Source organism: Gordionus sp. m RMFG-2023, chromosome 1 (genome assembly GCF_954871325.1).
Source record: "Gordionus sp. m RMFG-2023 chromosome 1, tfGorSpeb1-WG-v2, whole genome shotgun sequence".
Taxonomy (NCBI): Eukaryota; Metazoa; Nematomorpha; class Gordioida; order Chordodea; family Parachordodidae; genus Gordionus; species Gordionus sp. m RMFG-2023.
In genome coordinates this window covers 23,523,344-23,543,318 of record NC_088775.1, presented here as the reverse complement: position 1 = coordinate 23,543,318, position 19,975 = coordinate 23,523,344, and the positions used below count along the sequence as shown (strand labels likewise).

The 19,975-nt window shown below is 28.3% G+C and overlaps 1 protein-coding gene across 1 annotated transcript; it reads right to left on the bottom strand.

The window, feature by feature from the left end:
- Positions 1 to 543: 543 nt before the first annotated feature.
- LOC135931107 (guanine nucleotide-binding protein subunit beta-5-like) lies at positions 544 to 11,081 on the bottom strand. The gene is made up of 11 exons (XM_065467988.1): positions 10,878 to 11,081; positions 10,702 to 10,838; positions 10,617 to 10,658; positions 10,495 to 10,571; positions 10,280 to 10,383; positions 9,863 to 9,936; positions 6,943 to 7,086; positions 6,658 to 6,801; positions 6,447 to 6,543; positions 1,113 to 1,279; positions 544 to 831 (listed from the first exon to the last, which is right to left on the bottom strand). The coding sequence occupies exons 1-11, from the start codon at positions 10,984 to 10,986 to the stop codon at positions 820 to 822; spliced, it is 1,107 nt and encodes a 368-aa protein (XP_065324060.1). The 5' UTR covers positions 10,987 to 11,081; the 3' UTR covers positions 544 to 819.
- Between the last annotated feature and the right edge of the window lie 8,894 nt (positions 11,082 to 19,975).

Below are 19,975 nucleotides of genomic sequence, written 5' to 3'. Positions count from 1 at the left end.
TTTTTTATCATCTAATTTTTCGAAAGTCAAATATTAAAATTTGTTAGATTATTTTTAAAAAGTGTTCTAATAAATTGCTCATCTTCAAAAAATTAAGTAAATAATTTTTGTTTATATTCGGGATCGAACTGAGATTGGAATAACTAGATTTATGCAGACATCTAGTTTTAAAATAACATTTTCAAATAATCAAAATATAGTAAATTTTTATTTTCTCAGCCACCATATTATTCAACCTGTGAAATCATTCAAAATCCAAAAAAAATTCTTATAAAATGAAAACATGATCAAAAAATATTATTTGCACCTTTTTAATAGATAAATTAATTAATTTATATGACGGAAAACAATTTTCATTACATAACATTACTATCATTTTACGATTTATAACATATAAATCATTTATTTTTTTAGGAATATAAAGTAAATTCAAAAATTTTGCTAATGATTTTTATATTTATAAAAATAAATTCACAATTTTCATAATTAACAAGGTAATATAATAAATATTAATTGTATAGGTCGGACTCAAAATAAAATATACGAAAATTGAATTCAAATATCTTGTTTTTGAAAATATATTAACAGAAATTAGAACTGAAAATAGATTTTAAAAAATTCTACGATCATTTCAATAAATATATCATTTATGTATAAAAGATAAATATTGCACTTAAATATGAGAATTGATTTGGATAATTATTATGTATCAAAATATATAAGGAATGCGTCTAAAAATGGATAATTTTTTTTCGATTATAAATAAGCAACTGCATTTTTGTTTGCTATGTTCAGGGGTTGTGAGATACGCTGAGAAAGTTAAGCCCATACCTATATTATTAGTAGGTATTATTTTTAATAAGCAATTACATATTTCTTTTAAAAAATGAATTTTATTCTTGGTAATAATTTGTATTCATTATTTTCCTTAGCTTAAAATTATGGATTACCCTTTCCTATTGTTTTATTTCTATAAAACCAGTTTCCTCGAAGATTTTTTTCCCTGAGATTTTGCTCAAAATTCCATTGTAAAAAATTTTTTCATTCATTGAATATTTTTTGTTAAACCCTGACACATTCTCATTTGTATCTTAATGTATTGCGACCGTTACCCTGATGGTAGAATCCCAGCTAGAAGTTGCGAAGGCGGTTCCATCGGCCGAGGTCTGCAAGCAGCTGATACGGTTTTCGTGACCGTACACTTGATTTATACGGGTGCCTTTAAGCGAATCCCAAATATTGACGGTGTAATCATTGTAACCAGCAAATAAAAGACGACCTATTTATACAAGATTAAATTTAATTTGATTAATCGATCGATCCGGACCAATTTTGTTAGATAAAATAACCGTTTTTCATTAGATTATATTTTTTGAAAAAATTTTTGGATTACGATGTGGTTTCGAATCGGTCTTGGTTTATCTTTACTAAGAAGAAAAAGGCGTAATTTGCATTTTAAAAAAAAATTAAAGCTGTTTCTTACCCCGGGAAAAATGATTTGTAAAGAGAGGGATAATTCAAATTTTGGAAAAAAATATCGGGATTTCTTTTGTCGTAGATGGATGATGAATGTAATATATGTAAAAACTTAGCTATGTAATGGATACATTTACGTATTAAAGATAAATATTGATGTGTTGGTTAATGGAATGTTAAAAGTTTTTGAAAATGTTGTGTATAAATTATTCGGTCGTGTTGGTATTAGCTAAAGCAGAGAATAGGATGAAACTGTCGGAAAAATTATGTAGGCTACCAAATTGGGTGGTTTGTGTTTTATTAATATCGAGACTGTTAAGCTTGAAACATGGGAACAAATTAAATATTTTAATGCGCTAGGTACAATGGTTGAGGGGCTTCACGTGGTTGGATCGTCTAAATACCATGATAAGTCTTGAACCTGATTGAGTTGGGAAACTGATGGATTCCGAAAAATAAAAGTAGTCCTAATGGATCCCCTTGTATACCTTCTTATGATATAATCTTAAATGGTCGGTATGTAACAAGCATTTAAAACCCATATGATGAATCGATAGATTTACACTAACTACGAAGAGTTTATAGAAAATTTTAAGAAAGTGGTATATTGTAGGCAGGAAAACGTTTTTTAAACACAATTTACAGTTTATACAAAAGTCCCAAGAAGGTTTACAACAAAGGGAACCATCTTCTTTTATTTTGCTTCGGAATTCATTATCTAGTCTCTTAACCGCAGCCATGCACCTGGCTAGATTTTCTATTTATAATTATTTTTTTCGGCTGATTTTTTTAGAATATCATATTTGAGCATTAATCAATATATTTGAAAAAATTGAGCATTTTTAACCATTAGAAAAATCTTGACCATTAATGGGATAACTCAATCAGAGTTCAAATTAAACCTAAATATGTGGTATTTAAACGATGGAAACATATGTGGCCCTTTAGTAATGCACTTAGTGAATTAAAATATTTTGAAGCTTATTCCCATTTTTCAGGCCTCATAACTCAATATTAAAAACAGAATTATGTTTTTTAAACAACTAACCACAATTTGGCAGGCTACATAATAGCTCATGACTGTTTAACCATATTAGATTCTCCTTTAGCCAATACCACGTCCGATTCTACACAATATTTCAAATGCTTTTACAACACGGAACACATCCTATTGTTAATTTGTATAGGTCTCTACTACATACCTAAATTCTTACATACATTCCCTATTCATCCTTTAAAGACAAATTTTATATCCAAAATTAAGGACAAATTTCTAATATTTGTTGAAAATGTTTCAAACATTCTACTCAATTGATCACTCGCCCAATTACCTTCTAAATAGAGTTGTTTAAACTTCTTTCTACTTGATCTTTTATCATTATTTTTATAACAGATTAATAAGCAACTCAATGCTCAGACTTCATATGCCCCGAGTATATTAGCTGACGCATCAACAAATGTGAAGCTAATATACCATCCAGCCCTTCTTTCCTATCAATCATCGCTCCCAAAAATCGATTTACACCTTTAATAATCTCAACAGCTAATAAGTAAATTGACCCTTGGATTGTATCAAACTCATTCAATCAGCCTTCAGACTTGGTGACTGGTGAGGAATTCGTAAGGCGAGGGAATATTAGAATTTACGCAATTGAAATGGTATTGAGTAACACTTTATATAAGAAATATAAAGAATTAGGTGACATGAATCTGGTGGTGTAAAAGGTACCGTTGATTATTTGTTAATGAGAAAAAGAGATGGATGCATAGCAAAAATGTGATGATGATACCGGAAGAAGAGTGTATATAGCAACACAATTAAGGCGATATTATAGTTAAAGCCATAAGAAAAGGTATATCCGGAGACTAAAGGTTTAAAAGTTAAAAAAGATTTAAAGAAATAAACAAGTTACAACGCTAGCCACAAGTACGAGTGTGGGTCTCTAAAGGATCCGGTGTAAATAACAAGTGGGAAATGATCAACAAGTTGGTTAAAGGCAATGGAAAGTGGTTGGATAAGAGAACCGGGCATAAAGACAAGTGGTAGTATAATTATGATGAGCCAAGGCAATTAATGAGAAAAAAGATGCTACAGAGAATAGATAAAAAATATGGCGAAAGGTGGTATGGAAAAATGTAAGATAGCAAAATGAATGCTAAAAAAAATAGTTGCGAAAACGCTAGAAACTAAAAAGCTGGAGATTGCAGGAAAGTTGGAGAAGGAGAAAGGGAAGAGAATATGTTTAGGATCGCTGGGTAGAGGGTGAAAGAGAGACCGGGTGTAATGGGTGTAAACTGTTCAAATTATTTTGAGGGAAAAATCATAATTGGTAGTAATGAAATAAAAAGTTAGGAAGTCGTGAATGAAGAGATTAAGACAATAATGTGAAATGGCCTTGCTGTAGATTTGATAAAGATGTTTAGAAAAGCTTTAAAATATATGAAAGATAAAGGAGCGGGTCTACGAGAATGATCAGAAATGTTTAAGGATGAAGATCAGGGAATCGAGTGAACCACCTTTCATTGTATGCTGATTATTCTTGAATGAATTACTCCTGACGAATGGTGGAAAAGTGTGATAATCCTGATATACAACAAAAAGTGTAATTTACTAGTTTGTATATACAAAGCTATTAAACTTCAAAAACATGCAATTAAGGTTTTCGAGAGTTTTAGAAAGGAGAATTGAAATTGGATGACATGCTGTTCAGGTTTAATCATGGGAAGAGTAGTACTGACACTATTTTTGATGTGAGGTAATTATACCAAGAGGAAGTGGCTTTATTATGCATTTATAGATCAGGAGAAGGTATTTGACAGAATGCCGCATGAGATTACAAAATGGGCCCTGAGGAAATCGGAAGTTGATGAATGGCTAATATCTGCAGTGATGGTGATGTATGAAGAGGCATGAAATGTGATTCGAAATGTTAGGGATAGGGAAAGTTTCAAAATAATTCGTCTTGAGTCTAAAGATCGAGGAGACAGGCACGTGGCCATGTGGTGTATATGGGAAAGGTGTTGCTAGAGACTTTAGTTGTATCTGCTTTGTAATGGGTTCACAATAGGTGTAGTAATGTAAATGAAAGCCTGAAGAAGGCAAGCACGACATATATTTGTAGAAAGTGTGAAAGGAGTGCAAGATAATAGAATGACTAGTTTATATTGGAAATGAAATAAGTATGGAAAGTAGGGAAGTACTGTTAAGTAGGTGATAACTCAGATGGGCATTAACTTGGAAGTGGTGGCAAGGATAGGATATGATTGGAAGAAATTTAGAGAGATATCTACAATTTTAACCGGTAAAAATGTCTTTCTAGCTTTGAAGGAAAAATTTATGCAAAATTTAAGAGAAGCATGGACAATTAGGAGACTCATGAACTAAGGTGGAAAGAATGGAGATGAGAATGAACAGATGGATATGCAAAGTATCTCTGAGCGAGGAAAAAACAAGAGAAGAACTGAGTAGGATAGAAGCAATAGGAAATGTCTTGTAGACTTAGATGGTTTGGACATGTTGAACGGAAGGCAAAAGAAGATTGATTGGATAGACGTTGTTGATTAGAAGAGAAGAGACAACTCAGAAAGCGACGAAAGACAAGCTGGGTGAAAGAGTTAGGTTTGACTCGGGGCGTTGCCCAGAAAGTGGAAAATAGAAAGGCGATTAGAAGGGGAAATAGCATCCTCGAATAAACCTGGAAAAGGGCCACTACAAAAAAAGTTTAAAATAGGACTGGGCCACGAGTTTAAATTTTGAAATAAAATTATAATATTTTTAAATATTTGCAAGAAACAAGGCGCTAATATTTATGTTGAGTGTAAAAATAAACCATATTGGGAAAAAAATTAATTCTATATTTAAATAAATTCAAGCCCGACCGGGCAAACAAATAATTTTTATTTCAGGTTATCTTGGAAAATAGAAAAAAATTGCTCGGGATATGGCCGACGCCCAATGCAGATCCCTAGCAGGCAATGATCTAGATTATTTATATTATCAGACACCAGAGCCATATAGTAATTAATCATGCAACCGTAAATATTATTAACAATCTTAAGTCCACTAACTTATCTCATGTAAATGTGTTAAGATCTGATGGTATGGCAACTATTCCTAGCTAGACAAATCTAATATGAGACAAACTTGAGCTTCTGCATTCCCTTCAATCAACCCACTAACCAAAGCAGAAACCAGATTAAATATTATAAAAATAACTTTCTTTTCATTCCTATAGTAACATCCACAAATTGCCATTTTTCGACAAAAACATTAAAGTTTTTAAAAAATCTAGGCAGCAAAACTACACATTTTACCACCAAAGTCAAAGAATTTCTATACATTAAACAAAAATTAATTTTAGATATAATTATAGTTCCGAGAGCACAATAATTAAACATTCTTTTAAATTTAATTTTTTAATGTTATTTGAACTCATTTTAGATTAAAGTATCTTGCATAATAAAAATATAGAAAATATAATAGAAAATTTTCAAAGAGAATAGATTTTTTAAAAAATAATACATTAAAGTGCAAATTTTAGAAGATGGAACATCTGTTCAGTTATACATTCCAGAGAGAGAATTTATAATTTTAAAGTTATCGCCAATGTTCGGAATCTAGATATGCGTGTATTGCCTTCAGTCAATATGTATAATATGTTACAAAATTGTTTCAAATTTATCGAATTTATATTCTAAAACATGTTGAAATTACATTTCCGACAAAATCAGATCTTTGCGCTAAATATGTGATTTAAAGTTATTAAATGATCAATCATTTACTGGGCGTGTTATTTAAAATTAAAAATCATCTGATGGAATACTTACATATCCTATAAACTTTCGACAATTTGGTCATGAAACTTTTGTGCCATTATTTTAAGTTAGTAACAATTAACGAATGAATTGATTAACATTAATCAGATGAATTGCCATCATATATAATGTGATGTAGTAAATAGTAAGGTTACCGCTAATAGAAAAATCGATGGAACTAACGCCGAATATAATACTAGGCTTGGTATAGACGCAAATTTCCCTGTCAGCACGGAGGTCGAATAATCTACACTAATATATAATTTAATTTTTCTCTAAATAATCAATAATTATATCTTCTAATCATTCTTAAACTTGCCTTATTTTATTATTACAATAATAGTATGGCAAATATTTTTTTGATACTGTGCTATCATCACTACCAGTGGCGAAGGCGTCCCCACTGGGATAAAATCGCACGCTATTGATGTCCGACTGATGTTGTCCTTGGAAGGTTTGGATGGATTTACCCGTCCTCATGTCCCATATTATGGCGGCTCGATCACAACCCTGTAAAAAATAGAATCGAAAATATTGAAACTTTTTCATATTTTTAAAATTCAAAATTTTTTTCTTTATTTTCCTATTCCTACTTGTTTAGTTATTACGCAAAATATCAAAAAAAAGAAGAAATATCAATTTTTATTATACCCCTGAGACAAATATATTGCCCGTTTCAGTTGGGGAAATGTGTAAGGACATAACATCTGCCGTGTGGCCATGAAATGATTGAATCATAGAACCACTTTCCACATCCCATAAAGCACAAATACTGTCACCACTGCCCGTCAAAATCTAAGATTATATTTATAACGATATATAATATTAGTTTTTTTTATTATGTGTTTTATTCATAAGTAAAACGTAAAAATCCATTAGTTATTAATAAATAAAGGCTATTAAAAATGTTAGATTTCGTTGATTTTGTTGGAAACACATGATGGCTAACTAGAGTTAAGAAAACCATATTATTAAAATAAGAATTACATTGTGATTCTTCATATATAAAATTTTCACTTTATATAATATTATTTTAGGATATAAATTTGAATATTATATAAAATAAAACAAGTAAAAGTAAAAAATATAAATCGCGAAAAGGTCATTCGATTATTATAATATATTATTATAAATTATTTTAATTAACATTATAATTTATTTTAATTAATATTAAAATTTATTTGAACCAATATAATTTATTTGAATCAATATAATATTATATTATTATATTATATTTAAATTAATATTAAAATATTATTTTTTAACATCTATAACAGATTTGTATAACATTCAGGGTTGGGCACGTTATACATATATAGTTACAAAAATTGTATTAAAAGCTCTTCGTTATATAATTATGTGCTGGCATTCTTATTTTAAAATTTTAGGAAGAATAGAGAAAGGGAAAAACGATAATAAAATACGTCTATCAAAACATTTTTTAGCAACCTTAAAAAGTTAAATTTAAATTTATTTTAAAGCTTGTATGTTTTTTAAAATCAGGAAGAGATGCCATCACTAATTTATCATGGCTTCTTATATTATCAGCATTCGTTTCACTATGTAAAGCCTAAATATTCTTTATTAAAACAGTATAAACTATAAACAGAAACATGTTTGTTAATTTTTTATTAAAAAAAAATACAAAGGCAGATTCTTATTTAGCCATTTTACAAAAAAATGGACTAAAATTTATAAAGTAACGAAAAATGTAACGGTTATAATACTCTTCAATATATTTTTAAAATAATATAATTACAGAAGCGTTAATTTATGCAACGTTACCTGTACTCGTATGTATTAGTATCATTTGTAAATTCGTTAAATTTCGAATTTATTGCTGGGGAAATTTTCATGTAAATCAATATTCTAACTTAAACAATGAAAATAGATCAAAGATATGAATTGTTACATTCAGATTTGAATAAAAATAATTCGATTTAGCGTTGTTACCGATTTTAAATATTGGTATCGAATCGGTGCCGATATTGGACTTTCAAAAAATATATTGGATGGTCGATATTTTTAAACACCGATACATAATTTTATATTTTTTTATTTTTATACAAATTATTTATTGCTTTTTTATTGATATTTTTCATTTATTTTTGAACTAATTTTCCTTCCTAGTAATAAATCTTTATTTAATAATTAATATTTAATAGGGCTGTGCTGATATTAAATATAGGATCGGCACCGATATTTGGTGTTTTCCAAAAATATCGGATCAGGCCGATACCTGTAGAAACCCGATCCGATCTTTTTACTTTTTTTTTGTTATTTTATCTTATGTATATTTATTTTAAATTATTATATTTTTTTATCTATTATAATTTTATTTTTTAATTATAGTCTTAATTGTATAAATTAAAAAATTAAATGCATAATTCGATTTTTTGCATAAAAAATACTGATTTCTTAATTATATTTTGTTCAAAGGGGGGTGGTGAAAAATCAGTATAAATATCGGTATCGGATCGGTTTTGAACCAATATAGGAAAATATCGGATAGGTAAAAATGTGGATCGGCACAGCCCTAATATTTAATTTATTTTTATTCAAATAAAGGTATATGTTATATCTTATATATTTTAAAAGGTTATAATTTGAATATTATATTTGTAATACAATATTATAACTTTCCTATATTTAATATTATATTATTGAGGTCAATATAATTGCATAAAATTAAAATTAAATTACATAATTATTAATACTATATATAGAAAACAATTTAAAATAAAGTTACCTATTGTTTTGACTATAAAAGTATATAGTTTGTTATATAGAAAATTTAATATAAATATATATAGTGTGCTAGCATATTAATTTATATTTATTTGCATTAAAGCCAAAATAGATAATTGAAAATTTTGATAATAATTAAAAAAATAATAATATCAAACTATATGTATAATTCTTTAACTTAACAAAATAAAACATTATATATAAATTTAAAGGTAAGATATATTTTCAGAATTTCAAAGCTTCAAGACTTTTATTTTTAAAAGCATTGGACATATTATTCTGATTGAAATGCTTTTAAAAATTATTAAACATAGTTTTTTATTTTTATCGGCAAATATCGGATCAGATCAGTGAAATAATTGTGGGTTGGTGCATCCCTAATTTAATTATTCATTATTTGGTCAATTTTAAATAATTTTCCATATTTGTAATCTATGGATAAAAAATTTTTTTTAATTTCAATGTACTCATAAATTGCATTTAAACTTATAGATTAATTTACTACATATGAATTGAGTTATTTTTCTTTTTAAATTAGGTTGGGATTACAAAATATTTAAAAATAAAATAACATTAAAATAAAATAAAATAATAATTAAAATTTATCTATAATAAGAATATATTTCATTAACTTCATAAAAATGTGTAATTAAAATTATTCATTATTTGTTTTTTGAAAAAATAGAATCAAATCAAATAATATGATGATTTTATTATTTATGATTCACAAAAATAGTAAATTATTTGATTCATTTTGCATTTTTCCAAATCCCTAATAGCTTTGCATCAAAAAATAATTAATGCCCCCTTTTCTATTTAAAACCTGTTGATCTAATCCAGAAAATGTGCAAGTTGACATATAGCTTGTATGGGTGGCTACAGCTTTCTTTTTTACACCTTTAAGTCAATTGACAATATATGTTTATAATAATTATAGTAAATCAAAATATATAACAAATATCATTTTAAACTAAAAAAATTATCCAACTATACTCCTTCTCCACAAAAAAATATAACAATGCCATTATAAATGAATAAATATAATTAAAGATTAGTAATTTATATAAATAATAATTTAAGTTAAAATAGAAAAAAAATGCAAAAATGGAGTCTAAAGATTTTAAATAAAATTTATGGGGAGAAAAGCTAATAGGTTTCTCTTTCCTTTAGTAAAATCCTAGATATTTTATAATTATTGAAAAAAAACATTTTAAAAATCATAATATATGGGAATCATAACCAGAATCCTCTTCATTATTATCCTTTGTTGCCATATTTGTTCCAGACCCAGATAGTGATGGATTTGTACCCCAGTTAAATACTGTACATTTGTTATCTAAACCACTGATATTTTCAATTTTAATAGTTTTAATCTATTAAAACTTTATGTTAAGATTAATTAAATTTTAAAACATTTATGTAGAAACAAGATTATAAGCTCAGAAAATTTAATACCCACAAGCTATCATATTCCCAGAAGGTGCAAATGCACATGCCATAACCCATGTTGTTGGCATAGAAAATGCATGCTCCTTTGTTTTAATTAACATATATATTCAAATTAAATTATATTCAACTTTATTTGTAGTAAATGCATCCCAAACAATTATCTTCCCATCCTATATCAAATTACTTTACAAAATTTAAAATTCAAATATTTACTTGAGATGATGATACCAGATGATGTTTATCCAGTGACCAATCAATACATAAAATCTTACTTTGATGACCTTTGAGTATTCTTCTTGTTTTAATTGTCAAAGGAGGTAAACATTCCAGTTTACTTGTTGCCTCGACCACTATTTTTGGAAATATAGAGAACATTAATATTTATATACATGAAGTGTCATTTAATTTTTGTTTCTCTTCTTCCAATCTACTTTTAAGTTGATCTGCTTGGAGTTGTAGTTCCTCAACAGAAACATTTTTATCTTCAAATGTAGTCATATTAAATTCGAATATCAATTTTTAGATATAATTATTTAAATTTTTTACATAATTATTGAATGTTTTAAATATATTAAGAGATTACAGAAAAAAAAATAAGAAAATTTTGAGTATTTAAAAATCGATAATGTAGGATTGATGCAAATAGAATATTGTTATATTTTTTTTAATAATAGGAAATACTTAAGCTTATTTTTTACATATTCTTGGCTTAAACTTTCTAATAAATGATATCTGGATAAGTATAAATATATAAAATAATCCTAGTACCTCTTTGATGGCTAATAAGATACGACTCATTACTAAATAATCATTGGCCTAGCTATGAATTTTCCAATAAGGTCAAAATTAGACAAAATAAAACTTTAGTCAAAATATTATCATTCTAGCCTCAAGATTTGGCTAATATGGGTTCGATCTTTCTGCCATATAAGCAAAATCTCCTGGCTTACTAACGGCCGTCAGTAGTCCTGACATTCTCAGGAGTGTTCTAAAAAAATTAAGCTTATGCGCCCCCCCCTATAGTGTTGTTAATTGGTTGGTTTTGATGAACCCAGACCCGGGGTTTGGGTCTAAAAAATCGACCAAACCAGCTCTTAGCACGAACCCCGAGCATAGACCCGGGGTTCAGACCAGGGTTGCGATGTCTCCCCATCAGCGGGAAACTCCAGCAATTTTTTAGTTTACACGCAGATTCTCACTCCCGTAAAACTACCGCAATTGGAAATCTCCCGCAAAAATCTACCACAATTTTTTAATTTCTCCCGAATTTTTTTTTTTAGTATTTAAACGTTTTTAATATATAAATAATAGTTTTGAGAGACATTAATTGATTATTTTTATATTTTAAAATTAATTTTAAATATTTATTCGAAAAACATGTCTAGTTTGTAAATTTCTTTCTATTCTGTTATATTTTTGTCCAATAAAAATCAACATCATTTCATTCATAAGTCAGTACAGGGGAGTATATCAACATCGATTGCAATACAAAAATTTTCTCAAATAAATAATACAGATGCAACTACATTTGCTGAAATCGTATACATCTATCATGTAGTTCAACATTCATAGAGCTATATCATCACATTAAGGGTCGAATATTTTTATCATGATGTTTTACGACTCCAATATAAGTGTAAACCTTATTTCTGGTAGAACAAAAATGAGCAAGGCTATCACAAGTGTTTTAGTACCTGAATCCTCGAGGTCAATTCTAGACGATTTGAAAGATGGGCATCCATATGCAATTCTAACAGGTGCATCTAATAAGGGAAATATTAAAACATTTCCATCGATCCTTCGCTATTTCAACAAGAATAAGAACATTTCAATAAAACTGTTTAAATTTTTGCCTCGGATAGTGAAAACCAACGATGTAGCTAGCCACATAATGGTAAATATAGCTGATTCAGGGTTATCAATGCTTTGCGTGTCAGCTTTCTGAACTGATAATGCCTCTGTTAAATTTGGCAAAAATCAAAGTTACCGAATTGAGGCAGCGGAATAATGAATTAATACCAATTGACTGTATATGCCATATACTACATAATTCTTGCAAGAAGGCAATGAATGTATTATCTGTGGATGTCGAAATCTTTGTGATGAAATGTTTTAACAAATTTAGTTCATCAACTAAAAGAGTTAATGAATTAAAAGATTTGGTGAAGTGGTCTGACTTGGAATGGTGTGAGTTATTGCGATATATACTTATCAGGTGGTTGTCGTTAATACCTGCCATCGATAGAATTTTTAAATTTTACAAACCCTTAAAAAAATACTTCTTAAATAAAGATTTTAAAAGCTGTCCTAAAATTTTGAAAAATTTTTTTGAGTATGAAATGGCAGAAGCATACACAAAATCATGCTACAGCTCTGTTCATCTCTACAGTTAAAAATTGGCAATAAATTTTATTGCGCTATAGCTAAAAATATTATAATAAAATGTTCAAATAATACTCTAATTAATACATTTTTAAATGAAGCACATATTTTTATTAACACAATTTTAGAATATTTACAAACAAAATTTGATTTTAATAACTCTATTTACAAATGTATTAATATTAAGACCTTGGAACAGAAACCATCAATTGATGGTTTTTATAATTTAATAAATAAAATATATTTAAAATACCGAAAGACATTGATTTCTTGTTTGAGGAGTTTGTAATTCTCTCTATTTTTTATGATTCGCCAAAATACTTAAAGTTAGATGGTCTAAAAGCAGAGGAGAAATGGCTAGAATTTTTTCGTGATAACGATAAATCCCCATGCTTGGAAAAAATATGCGAGTATGTCTTCTCCTTACTTAATTCTATCATCGTAGCGCATTTTAGCCTGATGAGGACTGTCTGGAAAAAGGTTGCTTTAACAACATTAGAGGCCGAGCTAATGGTTAAACAGATATATAATATGTCATGCCAGGAATTTTATGAACATCTCAATAACGACGGTAAACATTTAATTCTATTATTTAAATCTCAAATAAAATATAACTAAGTTTAACAATGGCGCCATAAAATTTATTCTCAATTTTTAACTGTAAAGATTAACACATATGCGGCATAATTTTGTGAATCTTTGTTAAGATTCTTCTGATTGCAACTACACATTAACAGCATGTAGTAGATTTCCTACATGTGAAATCATTTCTAAATATACCTCTGCCATTCATTATTAAAAAAAATTTCCCAAATGTTAAGACAGATCATTGTGCTGACTACCAAATTCACTGAGGCATTATCAAATCAGAAAGCTGACATGCAATTTATTGATAATCTCGAATCTGCTATATTTACCATTATATGGTTAGTTATATCTTTAGATTTTTCACTATTTGAGGGGACAAAATTTAATAGTTTTATTGAAACGACCTTAATTTTGTTGAAATAGCGGAGAATATTTCTCTTATTAGATGCATCTGTTAGAATTGCATATGTATGCCCATTTTTCAAATCATCAATTGACTTCCTGGATTTAGGTCCTAAAATATTAATGATAGCCTAGCTCATTTTTTTCATTTATATAAGAGTCGTTAAATATTATGGGAAAAAGATTCTACCAACATTGTGATGAAAAGTAACTCTGTGAATATTGTACTCAAGATAAGTAATTACATTACAATTGCCGCAACTGTAGTTGCATCTGTATTATTTCTTATTTTTGAAATCCCTTATTACCTATTTAAACGTGATACGTGATAATTAAGCGCCTATCCTTATAATGTTATACACACACGGTAGATTTCCAATTGCGGTAGTTTTGCGGGACATTCGCAAATAATACATTTTTAATTGTAAAATTAAATTGTTTTTTTTAATAAAATTTTATCTTGTTTACATTCTTTTATATTTAAAAAAGATCGTTGGTTTTTTTTATAAATTAATATATTTTAATAAATCAAGATGTTATTTTATTTTGAAAAATAGCTAATTATAAAAAATAATAGGCGGATAGACCCTCAAAAAATTTTTTTTAACAATTTTTATATTTCTACCGCAGTTTTCATATTTCTCCCGCATAATACCAAATTTATCCCGCAATTTGAAAATTTTGATTTGGCAACCCTGGTTCAGACCAGGGGTCTAGACCCGGGGTTCAGACCCGAGGTTCAGACCTTAGGTTCAGACCCGGGTCGTGTTGTGTTGTGACGATTTAAAAAACATGCTGATAATCAAAATATTTTTATATTGTAATACACTGATAGAGGGCGAGGCGCAGGTCTTGGGGGGTCAGGAATATTTTTATCAACACAAAATATCGATATGATGGGTATCAAATAAAATCTAATTTAAATATCTTTAGATTAAAAGTATTCATTTTTTGTCATGATGGGTATGACTTGGTCTGGGGGGTGGATGGAGGGGGGGGTGTAAAAAATAATATTTTTTGATATGGGTGCCAAATTAAAGTAATTAAAATATTTTTTATTATAATAATAATCACTAGGTCTTGGGGTGTCAGGAATATTTTTATCAACACAAAATATCAATATGGGCATCAAATAATATCTAATTTAAATATCTTTAGATTAAAAGTATTCATTTTTTGTCATGATGGGTATGACTTGGTCTGGGGGGTGAATGGAGGGGGGGGGGGGGTAAAAAATAATATTTTTTGATATGGGTATCAAATTAAAGTTAATTAAAAAAAAATTTATTGTAATAATAATCACTCATTGAGGGCGGGTCTAGGTCTTGGGGGGTCAGGAATATTTTTATCAACACAAAAGATCGATATGGGTATCAAATAAAATCTAATTTAAATATCTTTAGATTAAAAGTATTCATTTTTGTCTTGATGGGTATGACTTGGTCTGGGGGGTGGATGGAGAGGGGGGTGTAAAAAATAATATTTATTGATATTGGTATCAAATTAAAGGTAATTAAAATATTATTTTTTTAGTCCTACTTTTAGGTAATCATTTTATTTAGTCATTAATGGTTAATAACTATTAAAATATTTTAAAAATATTAAATGTACTTGTCCAAGATACATATATAAAATTAGAAGAAAAAAAATAAATATACGTGTTTAAAAAATAGCGATGAAATTAAACAAATCCGGTAAAAGTTCGTACTTAATTCTGAACTATGATGGGACATAACGATACTATTAAATCTAGATATACACACATTTAAAGAAGGTTTCATGACCGGTCTGTTGTTTTGAATCCTCTTTTTTAATACCGGAAATTATTTTAAAACTCAAAAAATAGAAGAATCATTATCTATATTATAATTTTCCGATGTCCTCACTACGGCATCGCTACGTCATGTCATCGGTACGTACTTATTTTTATTTTTATTTTTTTATTGATTTTATTTTATTTTTTTTATAGAAAATATTTTTAGACATGAAGCCCAATAAAATACAACTCAAAATAAAGTTAGCCTTATATATATATTTTTTTATACTCTTTTATGTTATAGAATACATCTATTTTAGCTTCTGATAATGTCCCAACTATTTCTAGGGAGTTGAACCTAATATTGACTCCTCTTCAGGTTCATTGCATTTATATTCTTTATATTATTCTTTGTTTTTATTTTAGATAACAAGCCCTGTCTTACCCATATTTAATGATTGTACAGGTGGTATATTGACTCCTCATCAAGTTCAATGCATTTATTTTTTTTATTTATTCTTTTGTTTCTATTTTAGATAACAAACCATGTCCTAACCTCAGTTAATGATTGTACAGGTGGGGATTCCGTCATTAATAAAAGAAAAAGATGGCAGATCAATCAAAAAAAGAAACGCACTAGGGATAGCGAGGACCTACAAAATAGAACATTCTCTTATTTATCAAGTATAATTTTTCTCAAAATTATATTGGGATTTTTTATTGTTAAATGTTAGTCTTATGTTATTATTTTTATAAAGTAATATATTTTACCTGTAGAATAATTGGTAAATTAGAGATTTCCTCTTCATTAATTATAAATTTTGGGCTTGGTTTCAAAATTATTAGGGAAGGTGGGTTAGAGAAATTCTTTTTAAATATTAAGATCTTGGATGCTTTTTTCTTGAACCTATATTGGGATTTTTTAATGTTAAATGTTAGTCTTGGATGCTTAGATATTTTTTCCATGTTAAATGTTAGTCTTATGTTATTCTTTTTATAAAGTAATATATTTTACCTGTTGACTAATTGGTAAATCAGATATTTCCTCTTCATTAATTATAAATTTAATATCTCTGGGCTTGATTTTAAAATAATTAGGGAAGGTGGGCTTGAGAAAATCTTTTTAAATATTAAGATCTTGGATGCTTGGATATTTTATCCAGTTTAACCTATATTGGGATTTTTATTATTAAATGTTCGTCTTGGATGCTTGGATATTTTTTCCAGATATTGTAGGGTAGAACCTATATTAGGATTTTTTAATGTTAAATGTTAGTCTTATGTTATAAATTTAATATCTCTGGGCTTGATTTCAAAATTATTAGGGAAGGTGGGCTTGAGATATTCTTTTTAAATATTAATATCTTGGATGCTTGGATATTTTATCCAGATATTGTAGGCTTGAACCTATATTGGGATTTTTTAATGTTAGAGGTTAGTCTTGGATGCTTGGATATTTTTTCCAGATATTGTAGGCTTGAACTTATATTGGGATTTTTTAATGTTAAATGTTAGTCTTATTTTATATCTCTGGGCTTGGTTTCAAAATTATTAGGGAAGGTGGGTTAGAGAAATTCTTTTTAAATATTAAGATCTTGGATGTTTTTTTCTTGAACCTATATTGGGATTTTTTAATGTTAAATGTTAGTCTTGGATGCTTGGATATTTTTTTCATGTTAAATGTTAGTCTTATGTTATTCTTTTTATAAAGTAATATATTTTACCTGTTGACTAATTGGTAAATCAGATATTTCCTCTTCATTAATTATAAATTTAATATCTCTGGGCTTGATTTTAAAATTATTAGGGAAGGTGGGCTTGAGAAATCTTTTTAAATATTAAGATCTTGGATGCTTGGATATTTTATCCAGTTTAACCTATATTGGGATTTTTATTATTAAATGTTCGTCTTGGATGCTTGGATATTTTTTCCAGATATTGTAGGGTAGAACCTATATTGGGATTTTTTAATGTTAAATGTTAGTCTTATGTTATAAATTTAATATCTCTGGGCTTGATTTCAAAATTATTAGGAAAGGTGGGCTTGAGAAAATCTTTTTAAATATTAAGATCTTGGATGCTTGGATCATTACATTTATCATGTTATTTTTTAACTTTTAGAATATCATAATAGACTTGATTAGTCCCCCAAAAATTTTATTTGATGATAGCCCTCCAACTTATTAGAAATATGCATCTAATATTGACCCTTCTACCGGTTTTACATTATTTTAATGTTTGTTTAATTTCAACAATAGTATATTTATATTTTTGCCTGATTTCTTTATTTGTCTAGGCTAGCCCTAATCCCTCACATTGCTACCAAACATGATGAATCTTTTATTAAAGATAAGCAAAGAAAAAAAAATGGCAATTCAACAACCGCCTTACCCGTTCTAGAGTTACTGGTGGCCAAGATAATAAGGCACTGTGAACTCCTCTGGAGGTTTATTTTGTTTTTTATCTAATGTTTTATATCTATATGTTTATTTTATACACCCAGTTGCCTCCAAATGATATTTCTATCACCACTACCACAATCCCTATGACACCTCTGCCTAATTTTTAACAAATAAAAGCAATTCCACTATCATTTACCTCATTAGGAGTTATTATAAATAATACTTTATCCGATTCCCTGAGGAACTTTCATTAATTTAGAGAGATGTTCAAACGTGAATGTGTAGTGCAGCCAATTTCATTAACATTATTAATGGGAAAATATGTGGTAGTTTTGTCAAGGCCTTTATAACAATACTTACGACCGTTTTATGGTTGAGTTGACAATGTCGTTCATGATTCTATTTTAGAGGGGGATACCAAAACTGACACTTTGGCAGAAATATCATTTTGCGTTTTTCTTTTACCAGTAGCCCAGGGCCTCAGCTTTATCAGGACGCAATGGGTGTTGTACACTGCTTTGGTAATCCGTCATTATTCATTACTTTCACCTACAACCCTAAATGGGATGATATTATACATTAATTTTTCCTTCTGCAGACGACTGAAAGGATTTGCTCTTAATTTTACCAGACACACAGAGTAATAATTATTCCTCATCATTTTTTAAAAAAATTACCTAAATTTATATGGCAAGAAAAACAAATTTCTTAAAAAATATATAAATAAATTGCATATAAGTTTCATTAGTATTGAATGGCATTTTTGTAATTTAAATAAATAGCATTTTTTTGTACTTAACAAAAGATATAGATAGCCCTTATCAAATTTTTTGATAAAAGGAGTTAACCCACTAATTGGTAAATCCGAGATTTCCCCTTCATGTGTTGATAAATTATTTAGCAATTTAACTATCTCCGGGTTTGGGAAATAGTTTTGAAACTTAATATGGGATGGACTGGGCTTGAAAAATATTCCTCAAGATTAATATTTGCTTGCACCTGACTTGGGAATATCTTATACAAATTATAATGGGCCGGGCTAGGAAAAAATTTTCAAAATTATTATGGGTTGAGCTAGGCTTGAGAAATTTTTTTATAAATTATAAGGTCTTGAACGCGTGGAAATTTTTTCCAAATATTATGAGCTTGGACCTGGCTTGAAATTTTTTAATGTTAAATGTTAGTCTTATGTAACCAGTAATATATTTACAAAGAATTTTGGTATTGGGTACAAGCTCATTTTAATATATTTTGACTCAAATAATAGTTTCCACTCTTAGTCCTAATGGGTTAGACTCAATGACATTGCTTGGACTTGACATAAATGGGGAGGGGGGGTTTAAAAATTATATAAATTGGATATGATTTTTAAATAAAAGGTAACATCTTCCTTAAAAAAACGAATAAAATTCTCATTCTCCGTCATTTTTGACGGGCTATCTACTAGTAAATTTTAAAAAAAGAAGAAAAAAAATTCTAATATCATATTATAATTTTTTTTCTTTAGCAATATGATTTAAAGAAAAAATTTAAGTTATTTACTAGATTAGATTGAAAATATATTTTATTTTCAAACAAAATATTTTTATATGGGATGTTTTTTTATTGATTCAATCGTCATCCTCATGAGTTTTAAGGTATTGCCGAGGCGAATAAATTAGCTAAACATTCCTACCATTAATCGTCACTACCTTAACGTCGTTCGGCTCTCATGCCGTAGACTTCTTTAAAGAGCTAGGAAATCCCAACGAGGGATTCTACCTAAGCCAACGATTAGCCATAAACATAGTAAAATACAATTATCTCAGCTTTATTTTTTCAATATCCGAAACGCCGTAATTGAACATCCTATGCATAGTATAGACTTTGGCCATTTTGTTGCATATTATTATAATGTTATAGCGCTAAATTTATATTAATGTATAATTAATCTATGTTATTTTATTTTATTACATTA

Bases quoted from the DNA above. Each gene is read 5' to 3' on its own strand.
- LOC135931107 (XM_065467988.1), bottom strand. From the start codon at position 10,986: ATGACTACATTTGAAGATAAAAATGTTTCTGTTGAGGAACTACAACTC. The intron at 10,572-10,616 runs GTTGAATATAAT...ATTAAAACAAAG, and splicing joins ATGCATTTACTACAAATAAA to GAGCATGCATTTTCTATGCC. The intron at 6,544-6,657 runs GTATCAAAAAAA...ATTATATATTAG, and splicing joins CTGGTAGTGATGATAGCACA to TGTAGATTATTCGACCTCCG.